Source organism: Copadichromis virginalis, linkage group LG19 (genome assembly GCF_057382275.1).
Source record: "Copadichromis virginalis isolate Kocher_CV1m ecotype Utaka linkage group LG19, C_Virginalis_male_GT1.1, whole genome shotgun sequence".
Lineage (NCBI taxonomy): Eukaryota > Metazoa > Chordata > Actinopteri > Cichliformes > Cichlidae > Copadichromis > Copadichromis virginalis.
Window position 1 is genome coordinate 648,953 of NC_140636.1, and position 26,048 is coordinate 675,000.

The 26,048-nt window shown below is 45.2% G+C and overlaps 3 protein-coding genes across 6 annotated transcripts in view; 2 read left to right on the plus strand and 1 right to left on the minus strand.

Annotated features, from left to right (window-relative positions):
• LOC146685317 (uncharacterized) overlaps nucleotides 1-11,724 on the plus strand; it is a 34,850-nt gene extending 23,126 nt beyond the window's left edge. The window contains exons 8-9 of one of the 2 annotated variants that reach the window (XR_014916937.1): nucleotides 162-8,654; nucleotides 11,029-11,724. Coding sequence is in view for 1 of the 2 variants with exons in the window: in XM_085442408.1 (XP_085298534.1) it covers nucleotides 162-275 (114 nt within the window). In the remaining variant the exon portion in view is untranslated. Of the gene's footprint in view, nucleotides 1-161 lie in introns of both variants that reach the window. The other variant, XM_085442408.1, reaches the window with a different exon arrangement.
• Nucleotides 11,725-18,783: 7,059 nt separating this feature from the next.
• LOC146685318 (uncharacterized) lies at nucleotides 18,784-20,148 on the minus strand. Its single transcript, XM_085442026.1, has one exon. The coding sequence runs from the start codon at nucleotides 19,913-19,915 to the stop codon at nucleotides 18,938-18,940; it is 978 nt and encodes a 325-aa protein (XP_085298152.1). The 5' UTR covers nucleotides 19,916-20,148; the 3' UTR covers nucleotides 18,784-18,937.
• Nucleotides 20,149-22,865: 2,717 nt separating this feature from the next.
• The window catches only part of ak7b (adenylate kinase 7b), a 15,013-nt gene continuing 11,830 nt past the window's right edge, over nucleotides 22,866-26,048 (plus strand). For 2 of the 3 annotated variants that reach the window (XM_085441215.1, XM_085441216.1), the window contains exons 1-5: nucleotides 22,866-23,001; nucleotides 24,177-24,329; nucleotides 24,422-24,530; nucleotides 25,656-25,750; nucleotides 26,047-26,048. The exon at nucleotides 26,047-26,048 is cut by the window's right edge and continues 109 nt beyond it. In XM_085441215.1, coding sequence (XP_085297341.1) covers nucleotides 22,930-23,001; nucleotides 24,177-24,329; nucleotides 24,422-24,530; nucleotides 25,656-25,750; nucleotides 26,047-26,048 — 431 coding nt within the window. In that variant the 5' untranslated portion in view covers nucleotides 22,866-22,929. The remainder of the gene's footprint in view (nucleotides 23,002-24,176; nucleotides 24,330-24,421; nucleotides 24,531-25,655; nucleotides 25,751-26,046) is intronic. The other variant, XM_085441217.1, reaches the window with a different exon arrangement.

The following is a 26,048-nucleotide window of genomic DNA, read 5'->3' on the forward strand; positions in this document are numbered from 1 at the left end:
GCTCGGCGGATGTTAGCAGTTCTTACATGTGGACAGTAAAAAGTGTTTCTCATGTTGTGACAGATGAAGTTTGTTCCTCTCATGGATAAAGTGACTGCTAACATCATGAGCCAAGCCGTTCTTGGTCTGTTCTTCAATGTGTTTGTGTCTGTGTCAAACAGGAGGTGTTGCAGCCTGACTGGGTGGAGGAGCTTCCTATCAACTACGACGTCTACCTGGGCAGAGACACAGACCCCGACGCTCTCAGACAGATCCACCTGTACAGGGTCATCTGATCTGGACTGGACCCGTTTGTCCCTGATCTCAGTTGAAATCGTCTTGGCTAATTGATACTCTGAACTGGTCAGAAGTGAGCTCGTTAAATCCAAACCCAGTTAATGAAACCCATGATCTGGTTTAAACTGGTTAGGAGGGGTTGAAATTATCTGGGTTGGTTAGAGCTGGACTCTTCCTTCCCTGGTCTGCATATCAAAGAAACTCAGGCTTTGTCTCGTTAATTGAGTTGCACTTGCAAAATACTGTTAATATTAATGTTAATATTATATGTCAGTTAATTCAGCGTTGACTAAACGTGTCCTTTACTATAAAGGCAACAAGTAACCAATCACAAACATGGACAGATGAGCGTGGCAACATGATGAAAGTGTCAAAATGAGGCTTTCTCTAGTAAATCCTCATATTGAGTCACAATGAGACTACCTGACTATCCCAGCAGAAAACTCAATAAATACAACTTTCCACACACCAAGGCCGACACGATGCTTCAGAAAAACTGTCTGACTGGTCGTAAGGTGGGGCATCGTGTAATGTTAGTGTATCCTGCTCAGGTCAGAGATACAGAATAATCAGTGTGAACATACCACGAGTAACATGATCACAAAGGTCAGGGCTGGTCATGTGTAATGTTTTCTTGGATGTGCCTGTTCACACCAATCTTTAAATGAGAAGGTTTGTCATTTCTAAATGTGGCATTCAAAGGAGGAGGCCAAACATCCCTGCAGAGGTTGGAGTCTTTCAGAAACAACAATGTATGGAAAGTGCGACCATCAGAAAACTGATGGTGCAAGTGGTGGGTTGAAGTCAGAATGTAGAAATGCACTGCAAGGAGTCAAACTCCAGTGTCCTGACACTTCTTCATGTGTCCCTGCTGCAACACACGTTCCTCTGGCATTTCTTTATATACAAATGATATCGAATTTAAAAAACCTTCAGATATTAAATAAAGCAGGTGTGGCGCATGCCCCTATTTTAAGTCTCTAGATTGGGGGTGATGGCTAGTGATGTGCGATACCACTGACTTCCTTTCCGATCCGATACCAGGTAAAATTCAGGGTCGACGATACTGATCCGATACTTTTTACAGAAACTTATTTTATTTATTGTATCTCAAATTAAAGCGTCATAATGATTACAGGACATCAGATTACTGTACTTGATCTTATCACTTAATAATGCAGGGTTCATCATATAGAAATAAAATAAGTTGTGCACTATTTGACCACGTTGCCTGTCTGCACTAAAGGACTCTGTGAGAGACGTCTGTCTCGCCCTGGCAGCTCCTGTCCTTCTCCTCCTCTTCAGTTCGTCTCAACATAAGCTCGTCATATTCTGTGATATGATTTACTCTGAGGTGTTTGACCAGGTTAGTGGTGTTGCCACAACACCTCACTGTCTTGCCACATGTATCGCAAACCACGTGTTGGCTGTTTGTGGATGTAAAATGCATCCACACATGACTGTTTACACTCAGCCATTGTTGTGAGTGCGCACGCCAGAGGCTGCCACACAGTTATACAGCCGTGTTTCACACATGACTATGAAAGGTGGAGGAAGTAGACAATCCGAATGTTATAGTTTCTTTCCACTGTGTTCCTGTTAATGATAAACTACAAATTTACCCTAAATTACTAACATATCGATATTTTAATGTGAGAATCTATTCTAGAACATAAATGGCTGGTATCAGAGGAATCGATATTTCAGGATCGATCCGCACATCACTACTGATGGCACGGCCATAGCTGGACTGGCCATCCCGGTGGGTCGATGGTGATTTTTCGTTTTTATGGGCCGAGAATTTTTTTTTCTTTCTCTTTTTTTTTTTTCTGTCCCGTTTGGCTGTTTTGCATCAGAATTATTGTCTAAAGGTGAAGAAAGATGCCCAACGGATTTACTTTACCAAATGGACCATCCCAGCCTTTCCGTAATGGTCTATTTGATGCACCTTTTATTGTTTATTTTATTTTATTTTCACTTGCAAGATACGGGACACACTTGAATGAGGAAAAGAAAGGGGAGAAAGAAAGAGGGAAAGAAAAATAGCGGAGAAGAGGGACGGGGATAAAGAGCAAAAAACAACAAAATAAGCAGACAAAAATACATCTATCAATCACCTGGATCACCTGTTGAGAAAGAAAAAAGAAAACAAGCATTTAACAAGGGATAACTCAGCAGCCGCGGAGCAGAAGCCAGGGGGAGTTGCAGTGACGCGCTCCGCCGGCAGCCAGCTGTGCCTGAGTGACCGAGCCCCAGGCCGAGAGGCCGGGGGCACCCCACCTCCGAAGTGGCCCGAGCGAGCCCCAGGCTCCAGGCCCCGATAAGCGGCCGCCAAGGAGTGAGCCGGTGTGTACCTGGACGCCCATCCCCGGACACAAAGAACCACCAACGCACCGACACCTGAGGGAGTCCGCCACTGGCAGGGGAAGTGGTGGTAGGTGGAGATAGGCCTCCAAACCTTGGAGGGCCTGAGATGTCCCCAGAGAGGTGGTGCCTGACACCCAACCTGACATATAGACACAGACATCCATTCCCACCCTCATGCTCTCATATGCACTTACTCAACACTCACCCAACGTTTTCTTTTTTTTTGTAACGGTATAAACAGTCAAAGGTGGTGGACTGGCCAGATGCTGGCAGATGTGTAAAAATAACTCAGTTGTTTGGTGGAGGCTATGCCGGAGCTTCCACAGAGGCCAGTGGGTGGATGAGGGAAGGGGAGGCAGAAGGAGGAGAGACCCGAGGCGGCCGCCGTTGTTCTGGGAATCCATCCTACCTGGAAAAACATCCTACAAAATGTTTCTGCGCAGACGCGGCGCATGCACACAAAACCAACGCTGAATTAACTTCTTTTTCTCTCACCCAACCGGAATACTTCTTAAGGTTATGGTTAGGGGAAGGGTTAGGTTTAGTCGCAACTCACCCTCAAATTATATGTAACCCAGGTCCCACGTAGCTATGGTAAAGCTAGAGTATATAGTACAATGAGACTGGGCCTGGGTTCGTAGTGCTACTAATAATGATACCTGATACCCTCTAATTTAACTAATAAGGACCACCACAACTGTATTTTATACAAATTTATCCCTCACTGGGTATTTATTTAGACAAAAAAGAAATGAATAAACAGTTACTTTTATAAAATGAATTGGATTGAAATAAACAAAAATGCTGTAAATGTGACTACATGAATTATAAATAAAAGATTATCCACACAAAATACCTCTTTCTTAGGTGCCAACTGTTATTTCAGTTACGACAGCTCACACCTTTAAAATGGATGAATTTAAACCTTTGATTATAACTTTGATTAAAACTACACACTTACTCAAATTAAACTAAATTTGTAACAGTGGGCACACACACACACACACACACACACACTTTAACCTGTCCACACTACACCTGTAGCACGGTGCTTGTTGCAGGCCTGATTCGAAGTTCGGGTGCGGTGAGGCCTAAAACTGATGGCCGCTTCACTCAAACTGAGCCATAAACAAAATACGTGCACTTTAGTTCCAGTTAGTACTCACGAGTCCAATGAGTTTGTTAGTGGGGCAATCAGAAACGGGCAGTTAGCAGTTAGTTCACCAGTAGTGAAGACAGTCAGGGGCGAGAAAACAGTCAGGGGTGAGAAAATAGCAGGGTCCATCCGGGCAGAAACCTCCCTCTCCTTTCAGAGCGTCCCTCGGCTTCTAAACATATTAAAACACTTGAGCTACAATACCAAATGCTATCACATAACGATTTAGCATTAGCATGCTTTGACTGAAAATCACAGAGCTAAACATACAGCATGACATCACAGCACATAACGCGGTAAGCTGCGCTAATTAGCAAGCCGCTAGTTAGCATCACATATCACGCTATTTTATCACTATAACGAATAGTTACTGTAGCACTCTCGTGTGATGCGACGAGCTAATAATCACTCTCGATGTTAGTCCGCTGTAAAACTTTTAATGCGTACTCCAGCACATGACAAAACACACAGACCGCACCGGAAGAACAAAACTCCCCCCACCATACTATTCCGGTTGGACTAGTCCCCCACAGTTATGGCAGGTCCGCACAAACAAATATTGCTTGGTGATCATTTAACCAATGATCTACATCCTCCCCATTTAGCTGGTAGCACCTAACAAAACTAATTCACTCACAAGTCTCTAAACAGTGCTTCTTAACACAACTTTAACTTACCGGTAACAATGTTTTTTTGCTCGGAGTAACCCCACACCTTAACATAACAGCAATTATGAAAAATGCAAATAGCAAGCATCATATTTCAACATACTGACAACAAACTGATTACACCTAAGGCATCCTAGTGTTTTCCATTTACGTGTATCTTGGGTTGGGTCTGCAGATGCGACCTGCACGTGTAGTGTATGGTGTCTGGTTCACAATGTTCTGGCCGGGCACCTGCACAGCAGGTTGGGGCTGAGGAGAGGATGTGTTTTGTGAATCCTCGTTTGAGCGTGTGTGTGATTGCGGTGTGAGTGTGGAACTGTCCATTGTAGAATGGTTAGTGTCCTGGCACTCAGGGTCATAGTCATGGAGTGGTGGCGGAGGCGGTTCTGCCACTGGGAGGATGTGGCGGCGATTCCTCCTGTAGGATCTTCCATCGACCTGAATGATGTAGGATCGTGGCTCCTTGCTCTTCCTTTCCACAATTCCCAGCTTGTCGTAGCCTTTCTCTGTCTGCACGCGGACCACTTGTCCTTCTTGCAACGGCTGTAGCGTGCGACTGGACTTATCATAGTGACGCTTCAGTCCGAGTCTTTTGTCGCGAAGTCGGTCACGGATCTGTCCTGTGTCTTTTGCAATGGGTGCCAACAGCTTGCTGCACACAGGAATGCCCGCGCGTGTCTGACGAGACATGAGGCGTTCAGCAGGGGAGCCTAGTTGTGTGTCACGGGGAATGTTTCTAAGGTTTAGGAGGTCAAGAAACACATCGGTTCCATCTCGGTGAGATTTTTCCATGAGCTGTTTTGCACTGCGCACCGCTCTCTCAGCAAGACCGTTTGACTGTGGAAACTCTGGGCTGCTGGTTGAATGGGTGAAGTCCCACTGTTTTGCGAAATCAACAAACTGTTGACTAGTGTATTGTCTGCCATTGTCAGTGAGGAGCGTGTGCGGTGTGCCATGAACTGAAAAGTGTCTCTTTAGCTTGGAGATGACCGCTGCTGTGGTCAAGTCACGGAGAAGGTCAATCTCAATCCATCCTGAATAGGAATCTACAAGGACCTGGTATTGTTTTCCATGCCAGGTAAAAATGTCAGCAGCCACCGTTGACCATGGGAGGTCTGGAACAGGGTGCAGTTGTAGCGGTTCTCTCTGCTGATGTGTCTTAGTGCTGTTACACACAGTGCAAGAGAGCAGCTCTTCTGCGATGTCTTTTGACATTGCTGGCCAAAAAATGACACTCCTAGCTCTGCGCTTGGTTGCTTCGGTACCTGGATGGCCTTTGTGTACGATGTTGATGTACTCTTTGTGCAGGGACTGGGGAATGACAGTTTTGTGGCTTTTCATGATGATCCCATCCTCCATGCTGAGCTCATCTCTATATGGAAAAAACGGAGCCAGAGCGGGCTGTACTTGGCTCTCTCTGCTGGGCCACCCTCGCTGAATGACTGTGCTGAGCGCTTGTAGCACATCATCTTGTGCTGTGTGCTGTCTTAGCTCCTCCAGGCGAGCAGTGGAGATGTAGCTCACTGTCATCACTTCATAATCAGTGTGTTCGACCGGGCAGCGTGACAGCGGGGCGAGCGGGGCTCTTGAAAGGGTGTCGGCTATATACATGTATTTCCCCTTTTTGTAGACCAGACTGATGTCGTAACTCTGTAGTCGCAGTAACATCCTCTGGAGCCGGGCAGGGGCGGCATGGATTGGCTTTTTCATTATGGTCACCAGGGGCTGGTGGTCGGTTTCAATGATTGTTGCTTTGCCATAGACATAATCTTTGAACTTCGTGCAGGCAAACACCACGGCGAGGAGCTCCTTCTCTATTTGAGCATATCGCGTCTCTGTGTCAGTGAGAGCACGCGAGGCGAAGGCCACTGGTCTGCCATTTTGCAAACACGCGGCACCCAGCCCATAGCATGATGCATCACATGTCAGTGTGACTGGCTCCTTGACGTTGTAATACGCCAATACTGGCGGGCTGGAGAGGCATGATTTGAGGTGGTCGAAAGCCTCTTGGTGCTGTGGGAACCAGCACCACGCAGTCTCCTTGTGGGTTAGTTTCCTTAGGGGTGCGGCAATCTCACTAAGGTTCGGTATGTATTTCCCAAGGTAATTAACCATACCGAGGAAGCGCTGTAGCGACGTGACATCCGTGGGCACTGGCATTGCTCCTATTGCTGTGGTTTTGGAGGGGTCTGCTTTTAGACCGTCCCTTGTGAAGATGTGGCCCACATATGACACTTGATCTGGCGAAATTTGCACTTGTCAGGGTTTAGCCTGAGTTTGATCTCTCGAGCACGTGTCAGCACTTTTTTCAGGTTGGCATCATGCTCGGCCACTCCGTGTCCTCCGATGATGATGTCATCCACAATGACCGAGCACGGGTAACCGGCAAACAGCTGTTCCATGGAGCGCTGGAACACCTCACTGGCTGAGTTGATACCAAAGGGCATCCGCAGAAACCTGTATCGCCCAAATGGGGTGCTGAATGTGGTCAGCATTGAGGATTTCTCGTCGAGCCGTATTTGCCAGAAGGAGTTTTTTGCATCTAGCACTGAGAACACTGTCGCTCCTGACATCTGTGCTGCCACTTCCTCAACGCTGCGCATTGGGTGATGGGGTCTTTTCAGTGCTGTGTTGAGGTCTTTTGGATTTATGCACAGTCTGATCTCATGCTTGTCTTTCTTGTGTGCTGCCACCATTGAGGACACCCAGTCAGTAGGCTCGGTGACTGGTGTTACAACGCCGATGCGTTGCATGCGTTCAAGTTCAGCTTTGACTCTTTCTTGCGACGGGGATGCGGTGGGCTGGACGGACCACAGGCTGTACATCAGGGTCTAGTATCATTGAGTATGTGACTGGAAGTTCCCCCAGTTCATCACTGAACAGGTCATGGTATTGTGTGAATATGTGGGAGCTGAAATCTGTGCTGCTTTCTGTGCTGATCTGGTGGACCTCAGGGCTCATTTTCACAATGCCCATTTCCATGCATGCTCGAAATCCTAGCAGCGGTTGCACTTCTCTATCCACCAAAAAGAAAGGCAACGTGTGACACTGCTTCTTTAAGCAACAAGGGAGTGTAACAGTTCCAGTGGTCTGAATTCTCGTGCCTCCATAGGCAACAAGGCTCACAGGATTCTCTTGTTTAACAGTCTGTCTTCCGCCATTCACTGTTTCGAAAGTCTTGAGTGACATGACGTTGCATTTCGCTCCCGTATCTACTTTCATCTCTGTGGGCACGCCATTTATGTGTATTGTGACAAATCCCTCATCTTTTTTATTAGCTTTAGCGTGGATGCAGTCAATCTGTCTGTCAAGCTCTACACCATCCACGTAAAACGTTTCATCTTGAAGTGGTGGCTCACTCACTGTTAATTCGTTCACAAGCCGCCTTGCAGTCTGTCTGTTAGGGGCTCTGTGATGGCTGCGTGGTTTAGACTTGCAGCAACTTTTGTAGTGATTCAGTTTTTTACAGTTGTGACACTGTTGTCCAAATGCTGGACACTTGTCTCGCTTGGCCGCGTGGCTGCCTCCACAATTGGAGCAATTGGTGACAGTCTGTGGGAATGAAAGGGGCTTAGGCTTGTGCTTGCTGTTCAGAATGGGCTTTACTGCGTCGACACTGGTAGCTTGTGTTGCTAGTGTCTTGCTGTTTTTTTCAGTCATTTCGTGTATTCGACACACCGAGATAGCTTTAGCAAGTGTTAGCTCGCTGTCTCTTAGCAGAGCCTTTCTCAACGTGTCGCTAATGACACCACAGACGATACGATCACTGAGCATCTCGTCAGTGAGGTCCCCAAAGTGACAACATTTAGCCTTGATCTTTAAATCACTGATGAATGATTCAAGTGTCTCACCTGGCTTCTGATTTCTGGTGTGGAATCTATATCTTTCCATCGTCCTGTTGTGTTGAGGATTGCAGATTTCTCGAAATTTTGCCTTCAAACACTCTGGATCCTCTCTGGACTCAGCAGCAGTGAGTATCTCTCCATCTGCACCAGCTGCGCGAATGGCAGGAGCATAAACGAACGAGCGTTCTCGTTCAATGGCGTCTGGTCCAGCAATATTCAGGAGAATGTAAGCCCTTGTCTTCACCGGCTTGTCAGAGTGAGCAGCGGCGATGAAAATATCATACTCCCTTTCAAAAACACGCCAATTCTCGGCAATGTTCTCATCAAAAACCAGAGGGTCAGGTCTGCGAAATCCGTCCGCCATGATGGGGCGACTTCTTTTCTCTTTTTTTTTGTTTTTTTCTTTAGCGGCTAATCCGATACAGCGCACAATAAGCAGTGCGGTACCCCGACAGGGATATAAACATACGCGCTGGCGTGACGTCCGTACCGTCTTCTGACACCATGTAGCACTCTCGTGTGATGCGACGAGCTAATAATCACTCTCGATGTTAGTCCGCTGTAAAACTTTTAATGCGTACTCCAGCACATGACAAAACACACAGACCGCACCGGAAGAACAAAACTCCCCCCACCATACTATTCCGGTTGGACTAGTCCCCCACAGTTATGGCAGGTCCGCACAAACAAATATTGCTTGGTGATCATTTAACCAATGATCTACAGTTACAGTCCAAATGTCAAGGCACACAGTCTCATTTACCTCTTGCAGATCACAAATAAGTAATATCAGGACCACGGGTAGTCGACCTCAATGATACACTTAGATGCAAAATCCACACCACGTTTGCCTTACGACATCTCTCTCTTCGGACTTAGCTTCTGATTCACAAACTTTACCACTCGTCCCGCCCCCATAGCAGAGAAGAGTGACATTGACTGGCTCGTCAGCACAACAACCAATGACAATACAACATTAATATAACTGACATTAGATGGGTAAATAAACTTAGGTTACACCCCAACATATTTATTGTGCACAGAAAATAACTCTAAATCATGAAACCCTTTTAATTATTGGACTCTTAACTGTAATTGAAATACATTTGTACCAAAACATATGATTTTTAAACCTTTTATCAACTATTTATATTTTAACCAGTTTTTATAACAGTAGACTTTTTTTTCTTTATACTGCAAGCCCGAATAATTGCAGACAGGGCTACATATAATACGGGTAGGACGTTTTGTCAGAGTAGGATGATTTCTCAGAACACCGGTCCAAGTGTCAGGTGAACTTCAGGTAAGAAGTTATGACCTGCAGTCTATCAGGTTCAGATATAAACCAAGTTTAGGTGGAGTTTATTTTCATTATGCTGACTTTTTCGTACTGCTACTAGCTAGCATGACAGAGTTTCTATACAGCTGGGTGGGTGCTATGATGTTACTGATGTTGAACATTATTTTGTTCATAAGGTTAGTTAGTAGAGCTTCCAACCGTCCTGTAAAAACAGAATCGTCTGGTATTCAGAGAAAATATTACGCGTTTCGTATTGAGGTGAGTAGGGATGCAGTTTGTCCCGGACTTTCGCTATAATGAAAAAAAGACACAAAGCTGGATTTATTCTGTGTCTTTGCTGCACAGCTGCCTCTTCTCCTCTCATTCTCTCCCCCTCCCTCTCCTGTTTCTACTTCAATCATGAAACTGATCAATGATCAGCTGATCGGCTTTTCTCTCTCGTTTATTTATCGCCCACTTTGCGCCAGAAAGAGGAAACCAGCGGATGTCGCGTTAAACAACAGCAGCACGTTTAAGCTTGATCAGCTGTTGTTAGAATTTATTTAATATTAATTTCTAGTATCAGCTGATGTTTGCTGGAGCCACAGCTGTAAAGCTGCTGGTCATGATGTCGGTTTGGATATGTGGTGAGAGGGAAACATGAAGATGAAACCAGGAGATGTCCTTACTGAATCATCAGAGCTGTGATGGAGAAACAGGTTTACCTTTTAGGTGACATGAATGAGTTGAAGTTATGAACTGTTTCTGAGAGACAAATAACACCAGGATCCTTTTCTAAGTAGCTGACAGCTGGTAACTGTGCAGGGGCGGGTCTAGCAAAGTGTTGCCAGGGGGGCAGGTAGGGCATTAACAGGGAGAGGGGGGCACAAAGACATACTTTCTTATTCTCATTTAAAATGCTTTTAACAAATAATTATCTGAATCTTACAACCAAAGTTTTTATCTGATGTGAAATGTATAGAAATCATACATATACCAACAAGACTGTACATCACTGACACAGCAGCGTTTGTTTTCATTCAAAGTCTTTATGGCTTTAATACCTCATGGGCCGGTCTCTAGTCAAAATGCCCGGGCCGATTTTTTTGTCCCAGTCCAGCCCTGGGCACGACACACAGTGAGTTAATCTGTGACGGTGCATTAAAAAATAAATTTAGCAGCTGTCTCATCAGTGCAGCATCAGCACCGCAGAAATACACGGATACATACATAGACTGGAGACAGAATTCACAATGCTGTTTCAGGACTTTCAGGTGTTTGGACCAGTGTTTTCTTTTCTGATCAAACCAGAAATCTTTAATGAGCAGCTGGATTTGTCTCACATTAACCTGCTGGACACAGAGGACTTCGAAATGCAGCTGATTGAACTGAAAACCTCGACTCTGTGGGGTCAAAGTTTGCAGAACTACGAAGCAGCTGGAATCCACAGCTGTGCGTGTTCATGGAGCTGCATGTTCACCTGCTGGACGTCACTACCTGACAGTTTAACTGTCTTCAGAACATTGCAGAGGCCTTATTGACAGTATTTTTCATTGTTCATCTCTCTTTACCGGCTTCAGTTAATTCAAAATGCAGCTGCGCGTCTTTTAACAGGTACGAGAATCCATGAACGCATAACTCCAATTTTAGCCAAACTACATTGGCTCCCTGTTAAATATCGTATAGATTTTAATATTCTGTTGTTCACTTTTAATATTCTGAATAATTTAGCGCCCAGCTATCTTTCTGAACTACTCCATTCATACAATCCCAACAGAGCACTTAGATCGTCCAATCACAGGCTCCTAGCACAACCTAGGACTCAAATGAAGTCGAGCGGTGACCGGGCCTTTGCATCCGTGGCACCCAGACTCTGGAATAACCTCCCTGTTCATATTCGTACTGCCGAGTCGATCCAGTCTTTTAAATCACGTCTTAAAACTTATTTTTTTACTTTGGCTTTTGATTCTAACTAGTTGGCTGGTCTAGCTTGTTGTGTTGTTACCTATTGTTTGTTGTCCTCTTTTATTGTTTGTTTTAACTGTCTCATGCTTTTACTGACTGTGAAGCACTATGGTCAACACTGTTGTTTTAATATGTGCTATATAAATAAATTTTGATTTTGAATTTTGATTTTGATTGTCGTGAGGAGACCATAAATAGCATTTGCATTATCTCTTGTTCAGTTCATTTGCTGTTATGGATAAAAAGTATTTTTTGTTTCCAAATAGCTGATAACTATTCGCTGATAGCTGCCAACATCTGTGAACAAATATAATCCTATAAAGTGGTTCTATATAGTGGGTAACTTTTAATATAGAGCGTTATTAAATTTATTGCTAATGCAATCATATGGCACACTGACTTCTGAGGAAAGTTTAGATGCACTCATCATCAGAAAGGTTGCCGACACCTGAACTAGACTATTCAAGTCATTCAGGATGTGTTATGCTTAAGGTAGTACTCATCCAACTACATCATGGCGGCAAATCTCTGGACACATTTGCCGTACTCGATGACGGCTCAGAGAAGACTGCGGCAGTTAACTCTCTAAGTTTGGAACAGGAGGAAGCAACACTCTCACTGAGAACTATCCGTCGAGATGTAATCCAAATGAAGGGAGGCTTTGTCTCATTCCAGGTGTCACCGAGGGCTAAGCCCAAAGCGAGGTACAAAGTAGCACATGCCTTCACAGCCCAACAGTTGAGCCTAGCTACTCAGTCATGTGCAGCTGAACAGTTAAAGAAGAAGTATCTTCACCTACAGAAAGTCCAGGTTGAGGGATTTAACCAGGTCCAACCTTTAGTGCTGATTTGCTCAGATAACGCTCATCTCATCACCCCTGTCCGTCCCGTCCTTTGGGACTCAGCTGGCACTGCCCGACAGACGTTCTGGGATATAAGCACTGCCCTATAACCTATTCCACAGTCACACTGCACAATGTGTACAAGGTACTAGCTACCCAGGATAACCAACTAGGTTATATTTGTCCATACACTACAAGGGCAAAGCTGATTGTACAGGCCAGGCTACTTGGCCAAACTACTCCTGACAGAGCTCACCATACTCCTGCGCTCGATCTACCTGTGGAAAGACTCTACAACGGTGCTGCAGTGGATCCAGTCTAGTTCCTGTCGCTATAAGGTATTTGTGGGGACTAGAATCTGTGAAATACAGGAGCATCACCTGAAGAGTGGCAGTATGAGGGCTCTGACCTTAATCCCGCTGATGACATCACCAGAGGGAAACATCTCGCCGACCTAACTGTCCACAATCGTTGGTCACATGGTCCACCCTTCCTGTCACAAACAGCTGACAATAGGCATAACTTGCCAACAGAGTCCCCAGCATGCAGCATGGAGGAGCTCAGGAAGACTGCATTCTGTGGGCATGCTTCTCCGACCTTACCGGATGCATCACAGTATGCCACGCTAGATGAGCTGATCGCTGCTACATACCAGACCTTACACGGGGTGGCCGACACTCCTATTACAGCAGCGGAGCACCTAGAAACCAAGACCATGCTGCTTCGCTCGGCTCAGACTGACAGAGGAGGCCAGAGCCTTCTGGATTGGTCACCCAGTTCAATTCAATTCAATTTTATTTATATAGCGCACAGAGAAAAACCCAACAATCATATGACCCCTATGAGCAGCACTTTGGCGACAGTGGGAAGGAAAAACTCCCTTTTAACAGGAAGAAACTTCCGGCAGAACCAGGCTCAGGGAGGGGCGGGGCCATCTGCTGTGATTGGTTGGGGTGAGAGAAGGAAGACAGGATAAAGACATGCTGTGGAAGAGAGACAGAGGTTAATAACAGATATGATTCAATGCAGAGAGGTCTGTTAACACATAGTGAGTGAGAAAGGTGACTGGAAAGGAAAAACTCAATGCATCATGGGAATCCCCGGCAGCCTACGTCTATTGCAGCATAACTAAGGGAGGATTCAGGGTCACCTGGTCCAGCCCTAACTATATGCTTTATCAAAAAGGAAAGTTTGAAGCCTAATCTTGAAAGTAGAGATAGTGTCTGTCTCCTGAATCCAAACTGGAAGCTGGTTCCACAGAGGAGGGGCCTGAAAACTGAAGGCTCTGCCTCCCATTCTACTTTTAAATACTCTAGGAACAACAAGTAGGCCTGCAGAGCGAGAGCGAAGTGCTCTAATAGGGTGATATGGTACTACAAGGTCATTGAGATAAGATGGGGCCTGATTATTTAAGACCTTGTATGTGAGGAGCAGGATTTTGAATTCTGGATTTAACAGGAAGCCAAAACAGGAGAAATCTGCTCTCTCTTTCTGGTCCCTGTCAGGACTCTTGCTGCAGCATTTTGGATTAACTGAAGGCTTTTCAGGGAGTTTTTAGGACTTCCTGATAATAATGAATTACAGTCGTCCAGCCTGGAAGTAATAAATGCATGAACTAGTTTTTCAGCGTCACTCTGAGACAGGATATTTCTAACTTTAGAGATGTTGCACAAATGGAAGAACGCAGTCTTACATATTTGTTTAATATGTGCATTGAAGGACATGTCCTGGTCAAAAATGACTCCAAGGTTTCTCACAGCGTTACTGGAGGCCAAGGTAATGCCATCCAGAGTAAGAATCTGGTTAGATACCATATTTCTAAGCTTTTCAGGGCCGAGTACAATAACCTCAGTTTGATCTGAATTAAGAAGCAGAAAGTTAGCGGCCATCCAGGTCTTTATGTCTTTAAGACATTCCTGCAGTTTAACTCATTGGTGTGTGTTATCTGGCTTCATGGACAGATAGAGCTGGGTGTCATCTGCATAGCAGTGTAAATGTATGCTATGTCTTCTAATGATGCTGCCTAAGGGAAGCATGTATAATGTAAACAGAATTGGTCCTAGCACTGAACCCTGTGGAACTCCATAATTAACCTCAGTGTGCTTAGACAGCTGTCTTAGCGTGCTGTCCCCTGAATATGAGAGTCTTACTAGTCTCATCAGAGTCGGACGTTGCCTCCGTCGAGCTGCAGACTTGGATCCAGACAGTATTCATCCCATCGTACTAGCGGCTGAACATCCCCTGACCAAGCTCATCATAAAAACTTATGATGACCAGTTCCTTCGCCCAGGTGCAGAGAGGCTGTTTGTGGAAATACGGCGCACCAATTGGATTTTCAGAGGATGTCAAGACATTAAGAAGCATCAGCATTAGTGAGTGGACTGTAGGAGATGGCGCGCCTCACCTTCTACACCCAAAATGGCTGACTTACCTTCATCACAGCTGAGACTCTATAAGCCCCCGTTCTGGTCAATGGGCGTAGACTGTTTTGGGCCATACATGATAAAGTTGGCCGTAGAAGAGAGAAACGCTGGGGAATTATCTACAGGTGTCTTACAACCAGATGCGTGCACCTTGATCTCCTCCCTAGTCTTGACACAGATTCCTTCCTTATGTCATTACGCAGATTTATCGCACGCTGGGGAAAGCCATACGAGATGTGGTCTGATCAAGGGACTAATTTCAAAGGTGGTCACAGAGAACTCCGAACTGCATTTGAAAACATGGAGCCTGAACTCAAGCAGCAACTAGCCAAGCAGGCTATCAACTTCCACTTCAACTTCCCACACTCTCCTCATTTCGGGGGAGCCTGGGAGCAGTGAAGTCGGCAGTGATGTTAGCTTCTGAAGTGGTCCTTAAAGACCAAGTTGTGGCCGAAGAAATCCTACTCACAGCCCTCATAGAGGTTGAGGGCATTTTGAAGTCTAAACCGCTCGGCTATGCATCGGCTGACATAGCTGACCCAGATCCCATCACACCAAATCTTTTCTTGATGGGGCGGCATGATTCTGCAGTACCCCAGGCAGCTTACGGCCCCTCAGGCACAGATGGAGGCACAGTCAGGTCATCAGCGACCACTTTTGGAAGCGGTTCACACAGAACTACCTCCCAGGACTGTAACTTTCACAGAAATGGAGGAAGTCCACTGACAACATGGGTTAGGGTGGTGGAACTTCCGAAAGTTCCTGAGGACTCAAATGATACTGTCTCAAAATAGGATGAGTGTATTTGCATCCAAATTCAGGGGCTGCTGTTAAACTTGTTTAAGAGGCTGTTTCAGGGGCTGTTTAACTGTACCTTGTTTAGACTACGTTACCCATGATGCACCTCGGTATTGTACTTCTGGTTGGGAATGTGCTCAGTGTGGTTCTGCACAGCTGAGAGGTGTGTTGGAGGAGTAACGTATTTACTTGCATTCCTGTGTGAGTTAATGCTGTGTGCATGCTCACCAGGTGAGTATTGTAAGATACAAGTGATACTAGTTTAACTTTACCTGTGTTATTTGCTAAGTAAGAAGCTAGTCCTGTTGCTATTGATAAGATGCGTTTTTTTGGCCTACTACAGGCAGCCTTGGTTTCAGCCCATATTTCATTTCATATATGACTTACTGTCAAGCATTGTAGTTGTAGGTGGATGTAACTATTTACTATGGTTATTATCTGAATAGTTGTAATCTGTGGAGGTCCTGCTTGCTAATGTATATACAGGCCGGAAATTAATTTATGGTCTTAGGGCGCCACCTAGTGGCCATGTTGTTATAGCAGATTGTATATCATTAAGCTGGAAACCCACAGTATTGTCTGAGCAGTATAGTGCTATCCCTGGTGAATTTGATCCAGGGAGGATATGAAAAGTGGCAGGTTAGCCTTCTTAGACTGTGAGTTTTCCATGTGTAATGATGGCGGGCATCTAAAACTGACGTATACAGTAAACCTACACATACAGGTCAGTATTTAAGGTTTGACTCTCATCATCCACTGGAGCACAAACTGGGTGTCATCAGGACGCTACCACACAGAGCGAACACCATCCCCACTGACACAGCAGCCAGGGAGGCAGAAGAACATCAAGAAGGCCCTGAGTAAATGTGGTTATCCCAGCTGGACTTTTGTCAAAGCTGGGAAGGCTCCTAAAGAAAGCTGCAGATGATCCAGGAGAGACAGACAACCGCTGCCCAAGAGAAAACCTGTAGTGATCCCGTACGTGTCAGGAGTATCGGAGCAGCTGAGACGCATTTTTTCTAAACACCGGGTCTCTGTGGCTTTTAAACCCCAAAACACGCTGCACCAAACACCGGTCCACCCCAAGGATCGGGTCCCCTGACACAAACAGAGTAACATAGTGTACGCTGTTGAGTGCAGGAGGATTGCCAGGATTTATACATCGGGGAAACCAAACAACCTCTGGCTAAGAGGATGGCACAACACAGAAGAGTGACTCAGGGTGGGAATGGATGTTTGTATCTGTGTGTGCCTGTATGTCTGTGTCTATATGTCAGGTTGGGTATCAGGCGCCACCTCTCTGGGGACATCTCAGGCCCTCCAAGGTTTGGAGGCCTATCTCCACCCACCACCACTTCCCCTGCCAGTGGCGGACTCCCTCAGATGTCGGTGCGTTGGTGGTTCTTTGTGTGTGGGGGTGGGCGTCCAGGTACACACCGGCTCACTCCTTGGTGGCTGCTTATCGGGGCCTGGAGCCTGGGGCTCGCTCGGGCCACTTCGGAGGTGGGGTGCCCTCGGCCTCTCGGCCTGGGGCTCGGTCACTCAGGCACGGCTGGCTGCCGGCGGAGCTCACGGGCACGTCACTGCAACTCCCCCTGGCTTCTGCTCCGCGGCTGCTGAGTGAGCCCTCATCTGGGACTCTCCTCAGCTCTTTCTGGGACAGTGGCGCAGCTGCCCCTCTGTTGGTCTTCCTTGGTCTCTTGTGTTCTGGGGGCCTCTGGATGTCTGGAGTTTTGATCTCCTCCATACCTGCTTCATGCCCTGGAGGACGGGGCTGTGGCCCCCCCACACCCTCTAGCAGATCATTACATGAAGGAACCTTTTAAAAAACAAAAAACAAGCGCGTCCATGCTCACAGGTGTACACACGGGTGATCACACCCACAAACTACACCCTTTTTGGCTCCTACCTCAAAGCACACTGTGTTCTGTTGATCTTATGTGCTGCACAATAATGTTTAACATTTAGTATTTACTGTCATATTCCCATATATCATCGTGATGTTGTTTATTCTATTACTCTTTTTTTCTTCTGCTTGTTTTCTCTTTTTTCTTTCTCAACAGGTGATCCAGGTGATTGTGATGTATTTTTTGTCTTCTTATTTTGTTGGTTTTTGTTTTTTGCCCTTTATCCTCATCCCTCTTCTCCGCTGTTTTTCTTTCCCTCTTTCTTTCTCCCCTTCTTTTCCTCATTCAAGTCTGTCCCGTATCTAGCAAGTGAAAATAAAAAAAAAAACAATAAAAGGTGAATCAAATAGACCATTATGGCAAGGCTGGGATGGTCCATTTGGTGAAGTAAATCCGTTGGGCATCTTTCTTTGCCTTTAGACAATAATTCTGATGCAAAAGAGCCAAACGGGACAGGCAAAAAAAAAAATCACCTTCAGTGTTATGTTAAGAGGCTCAAAGGCAACTTAACATCCATCTCAGTTGTATAAGATGTGATGTATAAGATTTAACAATATTTATTTAACAGGGATGATTTATTTATTTCTTCAACTAAGTTTCAGTTTCATAAGTGATAGATATACATACTGACTATAACTTATAAAAACGTTTGTCTTGTGGTCCATAGGCATGTTAAACTCTGCAAGTGACTCTATAAACTTTTCATTTCCTAGCATAATAGATTAATGCTGTTTCACTCTGCCATGCAAAGTACTTTGACACTGTGGAGAAGGCCTGTCCTCTGTGTCATTGTTGTTGCCATTTGCACGTGAGAGCTTAGATTGTGGGGAAGATTAAAGATGAACAAAGGGTGGTGAGAGAACAGTGAAGTGAGGATACACAGTGTGAAACTCCTTTAAGTGAACAATAATGTTGATGTGATGAACAGAATGTCAGGAAAGAAATTCTGGTATTAATGTGATTCTTTGATTTAAGAATCAAAGGGTGGGATTGTATAGGAATTTATTTCACTTATTTATTAATCACATTATTTTATTGTATGATACCTTGGTGCCACTGGATTTTAACATGTCTCACACTCATACAGTAAGACAAATGGTGGGGATGTAGTAAAGAAAAAGATTCAGAGTAGAAGTTTTTGCACTGCATTTTAAAATGAAAACATATTGCATTTATTTACAATTAAAGACACAGAGCAGGAGGTGTGTTACTGTTTTACATCCACAGACACACAAGAAAAGAAGCAGGCAACATGAGGTCAAGTTATGGCAATTTTATTTGTGTGTTTCAGTACATGTATTTAGATTAGAGTTTTTAAAAAACAAACAAACGTCCCAAGAAGAAGGATGGGGAGAAAGAAAGGTGGAGAGAGGAGGAAGAAACTTGATGTCCTCAAACCGGATGCTGCTGGGTCAGTTCTTCCTCAGCAGGCTGCTCCAGAATCCCCTCCTGTCCTCGGCTTTCTTTTCTTTTTCTTTTGCCTTCAGCTCTTTTAAGGTCTTGTTGAGCTGCTCCTCGGCATCTTTAAATTTTTCTTTCAGCTGCTGTTTGGCCAGTTTCCCTTTGTGTTTGAGGAGCTCTTTAGCTTCCTTTTTGTGCTTTCGTAGTTCTTTAAGTGCGTCTTTGCAGTCTTTCTTGGTCACCGCAGAGCCGCTCATTTCTTTCTTGAATGCCTTCACCTCAATTTTCTCTTCTGCAAGTTCTTCTTGCACTTTCATCAGTTCCTTCTTCATGTTTTGAGTGTGACTCTTTGTATCTTCCATTTCTTTCTTTGCTTCCTGCATTTTAATTTTCTCTTCCTCCAACACTTTTTGAGCTTCCAACAATTCTTTCTTCATATTTTCAATCTCATTTTCTGCCTCGTGGTTACGTTTTTTCTCCTCTTCAAGTTGGTGCTTCACATGCAGTAATTCCTTCCTTAGTGTTTCAGCTTCAGCCGTTACATTTGCAGCTTCTTGTGTTGCCAACTGCATTTTCCTTCTTTCCTCTTCAAAAGCTTCCTGCACCTCCTGTAATTCCTGCAGCACATTTCCTGCCTCCTTCTTTGCAGTTTGATATTTATTTTTGGCTTCTTGTGCTGTGCTTTTCTCTTCCTCCAATGCTTTTTGAGCTTCCAACAGTTCTTTCTTCATGTTTTCATTCTGGTTTTCTGCCTGTTGTTTTCCCATCTTCTCTCCTTTAAGTTTGAGACCCACATGCAGTAATTCCTGCAATACTACTTCAGTTTCAAACTGTGAATCTTTAGCTTCTCCTCTGGATTTTTCTGCCTCTTCGTTTAATTTGACACTTTCAGCCTGTATCATTTGAAGTTCTTCTTGCAGGTTAATCAGCTGTACTGAATTGTGAGGTGAAGCACTCGCCGATCCTCTTCTCGTTCTCCCTCGATTCATTTTGGCCTTTTAAACAAAGGAACCAACGTTTTGTAGAGGAGTGAAGTGAAGTTTTCGATGTTTCTTCGTCAACTGTCGTTTGTCCTGCACAGAGATGCTGCTGTAGATGTGTCTCTAGCTGTGTCTGGATACAATGAAACATGCTGGAACTAAGTGCTTGTGTTGCACAGTTCTACTGAACATTCCATTTCATGCATGCTCCGCCCACATGGTCAGGAATGTCAGGTGCTGCATCACCAAATGCTGCTCCCGTTGCCTAGCAATAACAGCTGTTTACTTTTTGGGGTCTGGTTCATTGTTTAATAAAGAAAAGATGTCCAAGTATTGGGTGCTGAGGCTCAGCGCATATTCTAGCCTGCTGTGTGGGTGGGCAGCTAGAAATCACTGGTGGGCAACATGAGTGAGGAGAAAACTGGAGCAGCCAAGCAGGGAGCTGCAGGTTGCTGGTTTGAGTCTCTGTTCAGATGCTGGTGTCTCCTCTCTCTGAGATGTCTGCAAACAGTCCCAGATAAAACAATAAGGATAATAAACAAACACGTGACTAAAATAACAATTATGACTCTGATGTGTTTCATGTGTAGCAGGATGGCCTCTATACAGCACTCGCTGCAAGCATCCACATCGCCACACTCACTTTTCTTTAATGGCCAGATAAAGCCAGTAACCAAAACACTGTGCGTATGGGTACATGCACAGGATGTGCGTACACATATGCACATATGTATGAGCGCTGTGTGTCAGTCTCAATGCACATAATAATAATGGATTGGATTTATATAGCGCTTTTCAAGGCACCCAAAGCGCTTTACAATTCCACTATTCATTCACTCTCACATTCACACACTGGTGGAGGCAGCTACAGTTGTAGCCACAGCTGCCCTGGGGCAGACTGACAGAAGCGAGGCTGCCATATCGTGCCATTGGCCCCTCTGGCCAACACCAGTAGGGTAAAATGTCTTGCCCAAGGACACAACGACCAGGACAGAGAGCCCGGGGATCGAACTGGCGACCTTCCGGTTACAGATCCGCTTCCCAACCCCCTGAGCTATGGTCGCCCTGACATGGTGCAGATACGAGCGTACAAACATGTATGAAACCGTGGATGACTAAAGAGTTGCAGGTCCTGCTGAAGCAACGCGACGCCGCTTGCAGATCCGGTGATGGTATGCAGTACAGTGCAGACAGATCTGCGCTGAAGAGAGGTATCAGAGAGGCCAAGCCAGTGCACAAGAGGAAGATTGAAAACCACTTCAGCAATAACAACTCACGACAGGTATGGCAGGGAGTTCAGCACGTAACCAACTACAGCTCATGTTGACTGAGGGCAACGGAGGAACTGAACCACTTCTTTGCACGCTTTGAGGTGATGTGACGAGAGGCAGCCGCAGCTCAAACATTTGACGGCAGCAGCAGCCCAAGCTTCATGGTGCAGGAATATGAGGTGAGGTGCACACTGAGGGCAGTGAACCCCAGGAAGGCCACTGGTCCAGATGGGGTGATGTAACACACCCAAAGAAAGACTCTAGGTCTGACCAACCGTCTCAGTCGTGGGCAAAAAGATGACAGTCAATAAAATTCTAAAAGATAATTTATTGACAAAAAAATATTAAGAGATAAAAGATAAAACAGTCCAGTGTCCCATTTATGAATCGTATAAAAACAGTCCCAAGGCCAGAGCCAGCTATGCCACACGGCCAGTTGCACTCCACGTGTTGCCTTTAACAGGGTTAGAAGTTGTCCTTGGAGACCCACCACCCTGCAAGCAAATAGCCAGTGGTCACTCCAGCCTCTGCAACTCTGCTGCCTTTAGGCTGTGGCATATAATAGGCCCTGGCCTGCACAGAGAGACAAAACGACACCTTCAGTATAAAATTCATAGCGCAAAAGCCATCCATCCCAAACATATCTAATTTCATCACATTACATACCTGCACAGAGAGACAAAACGACACAGCAGTGTTTGTAGTGTGGGCTATAAGTAGACCAGTGTATCAGTGCAATAAAGTACACCTGCCTCTAATTAGTCCAACCCCATTCCAGCCATTGGCTCACCAAAAATGTGACACACACAAAACCACTCCCAACCCAGTGCAACTTCACACAATAATATGGAGCTGAATTAACACAGGCACGTTAGTCTACCATGTTACAGTGACTGGGAGGGCCTTAAAAGAATGTGCCAGCTGGGGTCTTCACTAAGATGCTTCACTGTCCCAGTCCTGCATCCCGCCGTGCCTAAAGCCGGCCACAATCGTCCCACTGCCTAAGCGGACAAACATTAGCAGCCTCAATGACCAGCTGCTCTAGCACCCGTTATAATGAAGCGTTTCGAGAAACTGGTTCGACGTCACATCATGTCCTGCCTGACACCAACACTCGACCCGCTCCAGTTCGCATACAGAGCTAACAGATCAGCTGACGACGCCATTGTTACAACGCTCCACACCACCATCTCTCACCTGGAACAACAGGGCGTTACGCCAAGCTGCTCTTTGCTGACTGCCTTCAATATGATTGGATAGAGTGAGTATTCGCTTAGGGCACCAAACAGGCCAGGACCGCCCCTGGTTGTGTAGTGCAGTGTGGGGGTCAGTTTACAATTTTGTTGTACTATTGTACTAGGTATGACTGTGTAATGGCAATAAAGAGTTATCTTATCTTATCTTATCTTATGGTCGCTGTGCATCAGTGTGCATGCACAGGGCCTGGTTGGTTTAATGCTTTAATGTTTCTACATGTTATGAAAGTCCACACTGGAGCTTTATATTTTGATTTCCAAAAATAAGACACTTGGCCCAGTCAGGAAGAACTTTAATAAAACTGTTTGCTTAAAGAAAACTTTGACATATTTAAACGATGCCTTCTCTCTGTGGTTAATGAATAGTGAAATAAAAAATGTTATATAGGCTTTACAGTTGGTCAGCCTCGCTTTAACGTCACAGCTGTGGGAGTGGCCGTCTCCTTGACTACGCGACGCTAACAGTAACACGCTAACAGAGCGGTCGGGAGCTAGCATGGCACAGCCAGAGACGACACGGGTGTTTCTTAACAACGTGGACTCGTACGCATCCAGACACATCGCGCAGGTAACATTTGAAGCCTGCACGGACTCAGTGAAAGCAGCTGCTCTGATGCCGCCTCACAGCAACACCTAACGTGACTCATTAGCTTTGGTTTGGAGCAGAGCGCGCAAACAACACCGGAAATGATGTTAAATCAATGTCATCTTCGATTCGCTGATTCGTGTTTTCAGCATTAATCACTTTCACATCATCGGTTACTAAAACAAGGATACTTTCTCTATTATTGTTGGCCCCGCTGCCCTATCTCCGCCCACTCCTTAACCACCTGTTTCAGGTACAACGGTCGGTTGGCGAGCTTCCACGCATTTAGATGACATCATTCTGATGGGTGGATTACGTTTGAGGTGTTTTCACAGACTGATGGTGATGCTTACATTTTCAGAAAGTCATGAAACGGCGATGACTTTAAGCTGATGTGAGCTGGACTTACTGTAGCTTTACAAAGAAAACCATTTATTTATTTTCAAAATAAAAGCCCACACAGAGAGATGTTCAGAGGAATCTGTGTGTGTGACCTATTCAAGCTTAACCAGTGACATGAGGACTTTGCAGGGGACCAATTTGAATTATGTGCTAGGCACCTTGTTACTAGCAGCCTGTAGCAAAAAAAACCACACGAGCTGTTCCCTGGTCTTTATTTGAATCTGTAATAAATAGCCAGGTAAACAGTTCCACAGTCATAAAATAGTATTTTTACACTCACGAGATGATGCTGAAGAGCCATCAGGTGTGCAGTGTGTCCTACAAACCTGAGGAAACTGGACAAGTGGGGGCAAAAGAAGAAATGTGTTACAAGTGACTCTAGCTTACAACAAAGGAGAGCTCACACAAGTTTCTCAAGCATGATCTGGGTTATTTACAAAAGGAAAGTTTGTGAATCAGTTCTGTGGTGTGTTCTTGGATGAGTGAGCACTGAGCCTGTGAGAGCAACTGAAACAGGGAGTTGGCTAGGTGTCCTCAGCGCCACAGTAGGGTCACGTGATCTACAAAAGCAAGGAGAAACGCCACCACAGGGCCATCAGAGCAGACCTACAAACACAGAAACACACACACAGTAAGAAGCCCAGAGAGCCACACATGAAGACGACTTAAAGAAATTACAGGAAAACTTAAGAGAGTTCAGGCGTGTGGAACAAGAAAGGCTTTTCAAGTTGGTTTGAACGTTGTTTTTGGATTAGGTCCTGAGTGGAAGTGTGGCTGGAGCTGCTGTTAATACCAGCTCTGATGTGGAGGCAGAGCTGGTGTCAAACCATAAGAGGACCTTCCAGGTGGTGGGAACTGTTTCACATCCATCTGCTGTGGAAAGGCCTCATGTGGTCGAACAGTACACTGTAAGGACTTTAAAGTTGTTTACGCTGTGAAAGCCTTAGCCTTTTATTCAAACTTTACATTCAAGACCAATTATTTGTTGCTTTTTTCCAAGCGTCTGGACCGAGATGAGCTCCTGTCCAAACTGATGGGCTGTGATGTTGTTATCTACAACGTCACCCAGCATGCTGATCAGGTGGAAGAGGCTCTCTGGGCTGCCTCGGGTAAGTCTGTTAGCTATCCCTGAGGCTCTGTGCTCAATATTTGCTTATAAGTACACATTGTTGTTTGTGTTTATGTTTATTATTTATTTATTTGTGCTTTGTTTTTCCTGACTTTAGCTTTAGCTGCTTTACAAATTGATATTTTTGCAAACCCGTATGATGAAGCCAGAAAGGTTGATTCTGTTGATCTGGACGTTTTCTGTGGGAGAGACGTTTCGTCCCTCATCCAGGTGACTTCCTCAGTCCTTCAGCTGATGTGCAGAACTGCATCTGTGCTAGCGTTGATGACACCGGCCATGTTAGTGAATACTATGGCACGTAGGACTTACTGACTCCATATTTAGTGGTTGTGCTGGCCAAACGTTACGGAGGTAACGATGGTTGTTTTTCATTGTGGTGCTCTTGTTCACGTTGGTAATGCACTCAGTGCACTCAGTCCAGAATGTAACAACAGCCATCATTCATACAAATCAAGCTGAAGCCAGGTTCAGACATTGGCACTGAGTGTTACCTGGTCTTTGCTGTGAGGCAGTAGAGTTGAGGAGCGAGGATAGCCAGGTGATGGTCAGGTAAATCACAGCTGTTGTGTTTGCTGCCTTCACACGTCACAGTCTGACCATCTGGTCAGAAGGTCAGGCTTCCATGTGCAACTTCAGTTTTAGATTTAACTAGAATTTAAATATTGTTAAGTCCGTGTGAAGTTGTTGGAATGCCATCCCTACCGATACACTTACCCAGTTCACCAGTAGCATCTTCACAGTCCTGATGCATTTACATGCCACTGGATCATGTCATTGAATGTAGTGTCTTTGATAGTTTTCTCCAGGTCTCTTCATGCTCTTTTCTTCACCCTCCAGCCAGTTGAGGTATATGTCACCTCTACCTGAGCTTCTGCCAAGTTCTCTTCCTGTTGAAAGGGAGTTCTTCCTTCCCGTTGTCACCAGCTGGCGGTCCCAGGGCATCATCAGACTGCTGGGGCTCTCTCTCTAATATTGCAGGGTCTTTACTTGATTATGTAAAGCTCTGTGAGGGGACTGTTGTTGTGAACCAGAACTATATCAATGAACCTGATTGACATTGAAAGGCTCTTTAAGCCATCACAAAAGATTTTTTGTTCACTCGTAGCGCTTCACAGTGAAGTCGAGCATTTTTCTGGGCCAAAGATGTTCATCCTCATCTCCACGATCATGACCTGGGCCTGCAGCAAGCCAGCTGATCCTGTGAGTGTAACAGAAATCTGACATGCCGGTCATTGTGCATCTGTAATATCTACCTAAACTTGTAAGAAACTCGTTAAAGTGAAGCATTATGCCTGACTACAGTGCTCTCTGGGATAAAAACACGTAGTAAAACATTATAGATGTTCTCATAATGTTGTGTCAAAAGCAAAAAACCATCTCAGGGTTTTATTATTCATTCTTTATATTTCTGTACCCTGTGACGTGGAGTACCAAGCATGTCCACGTAAATCTGTCATGAAGTTGCTGGTAATCTCCTGCCATGATGCTCGTGACAGGA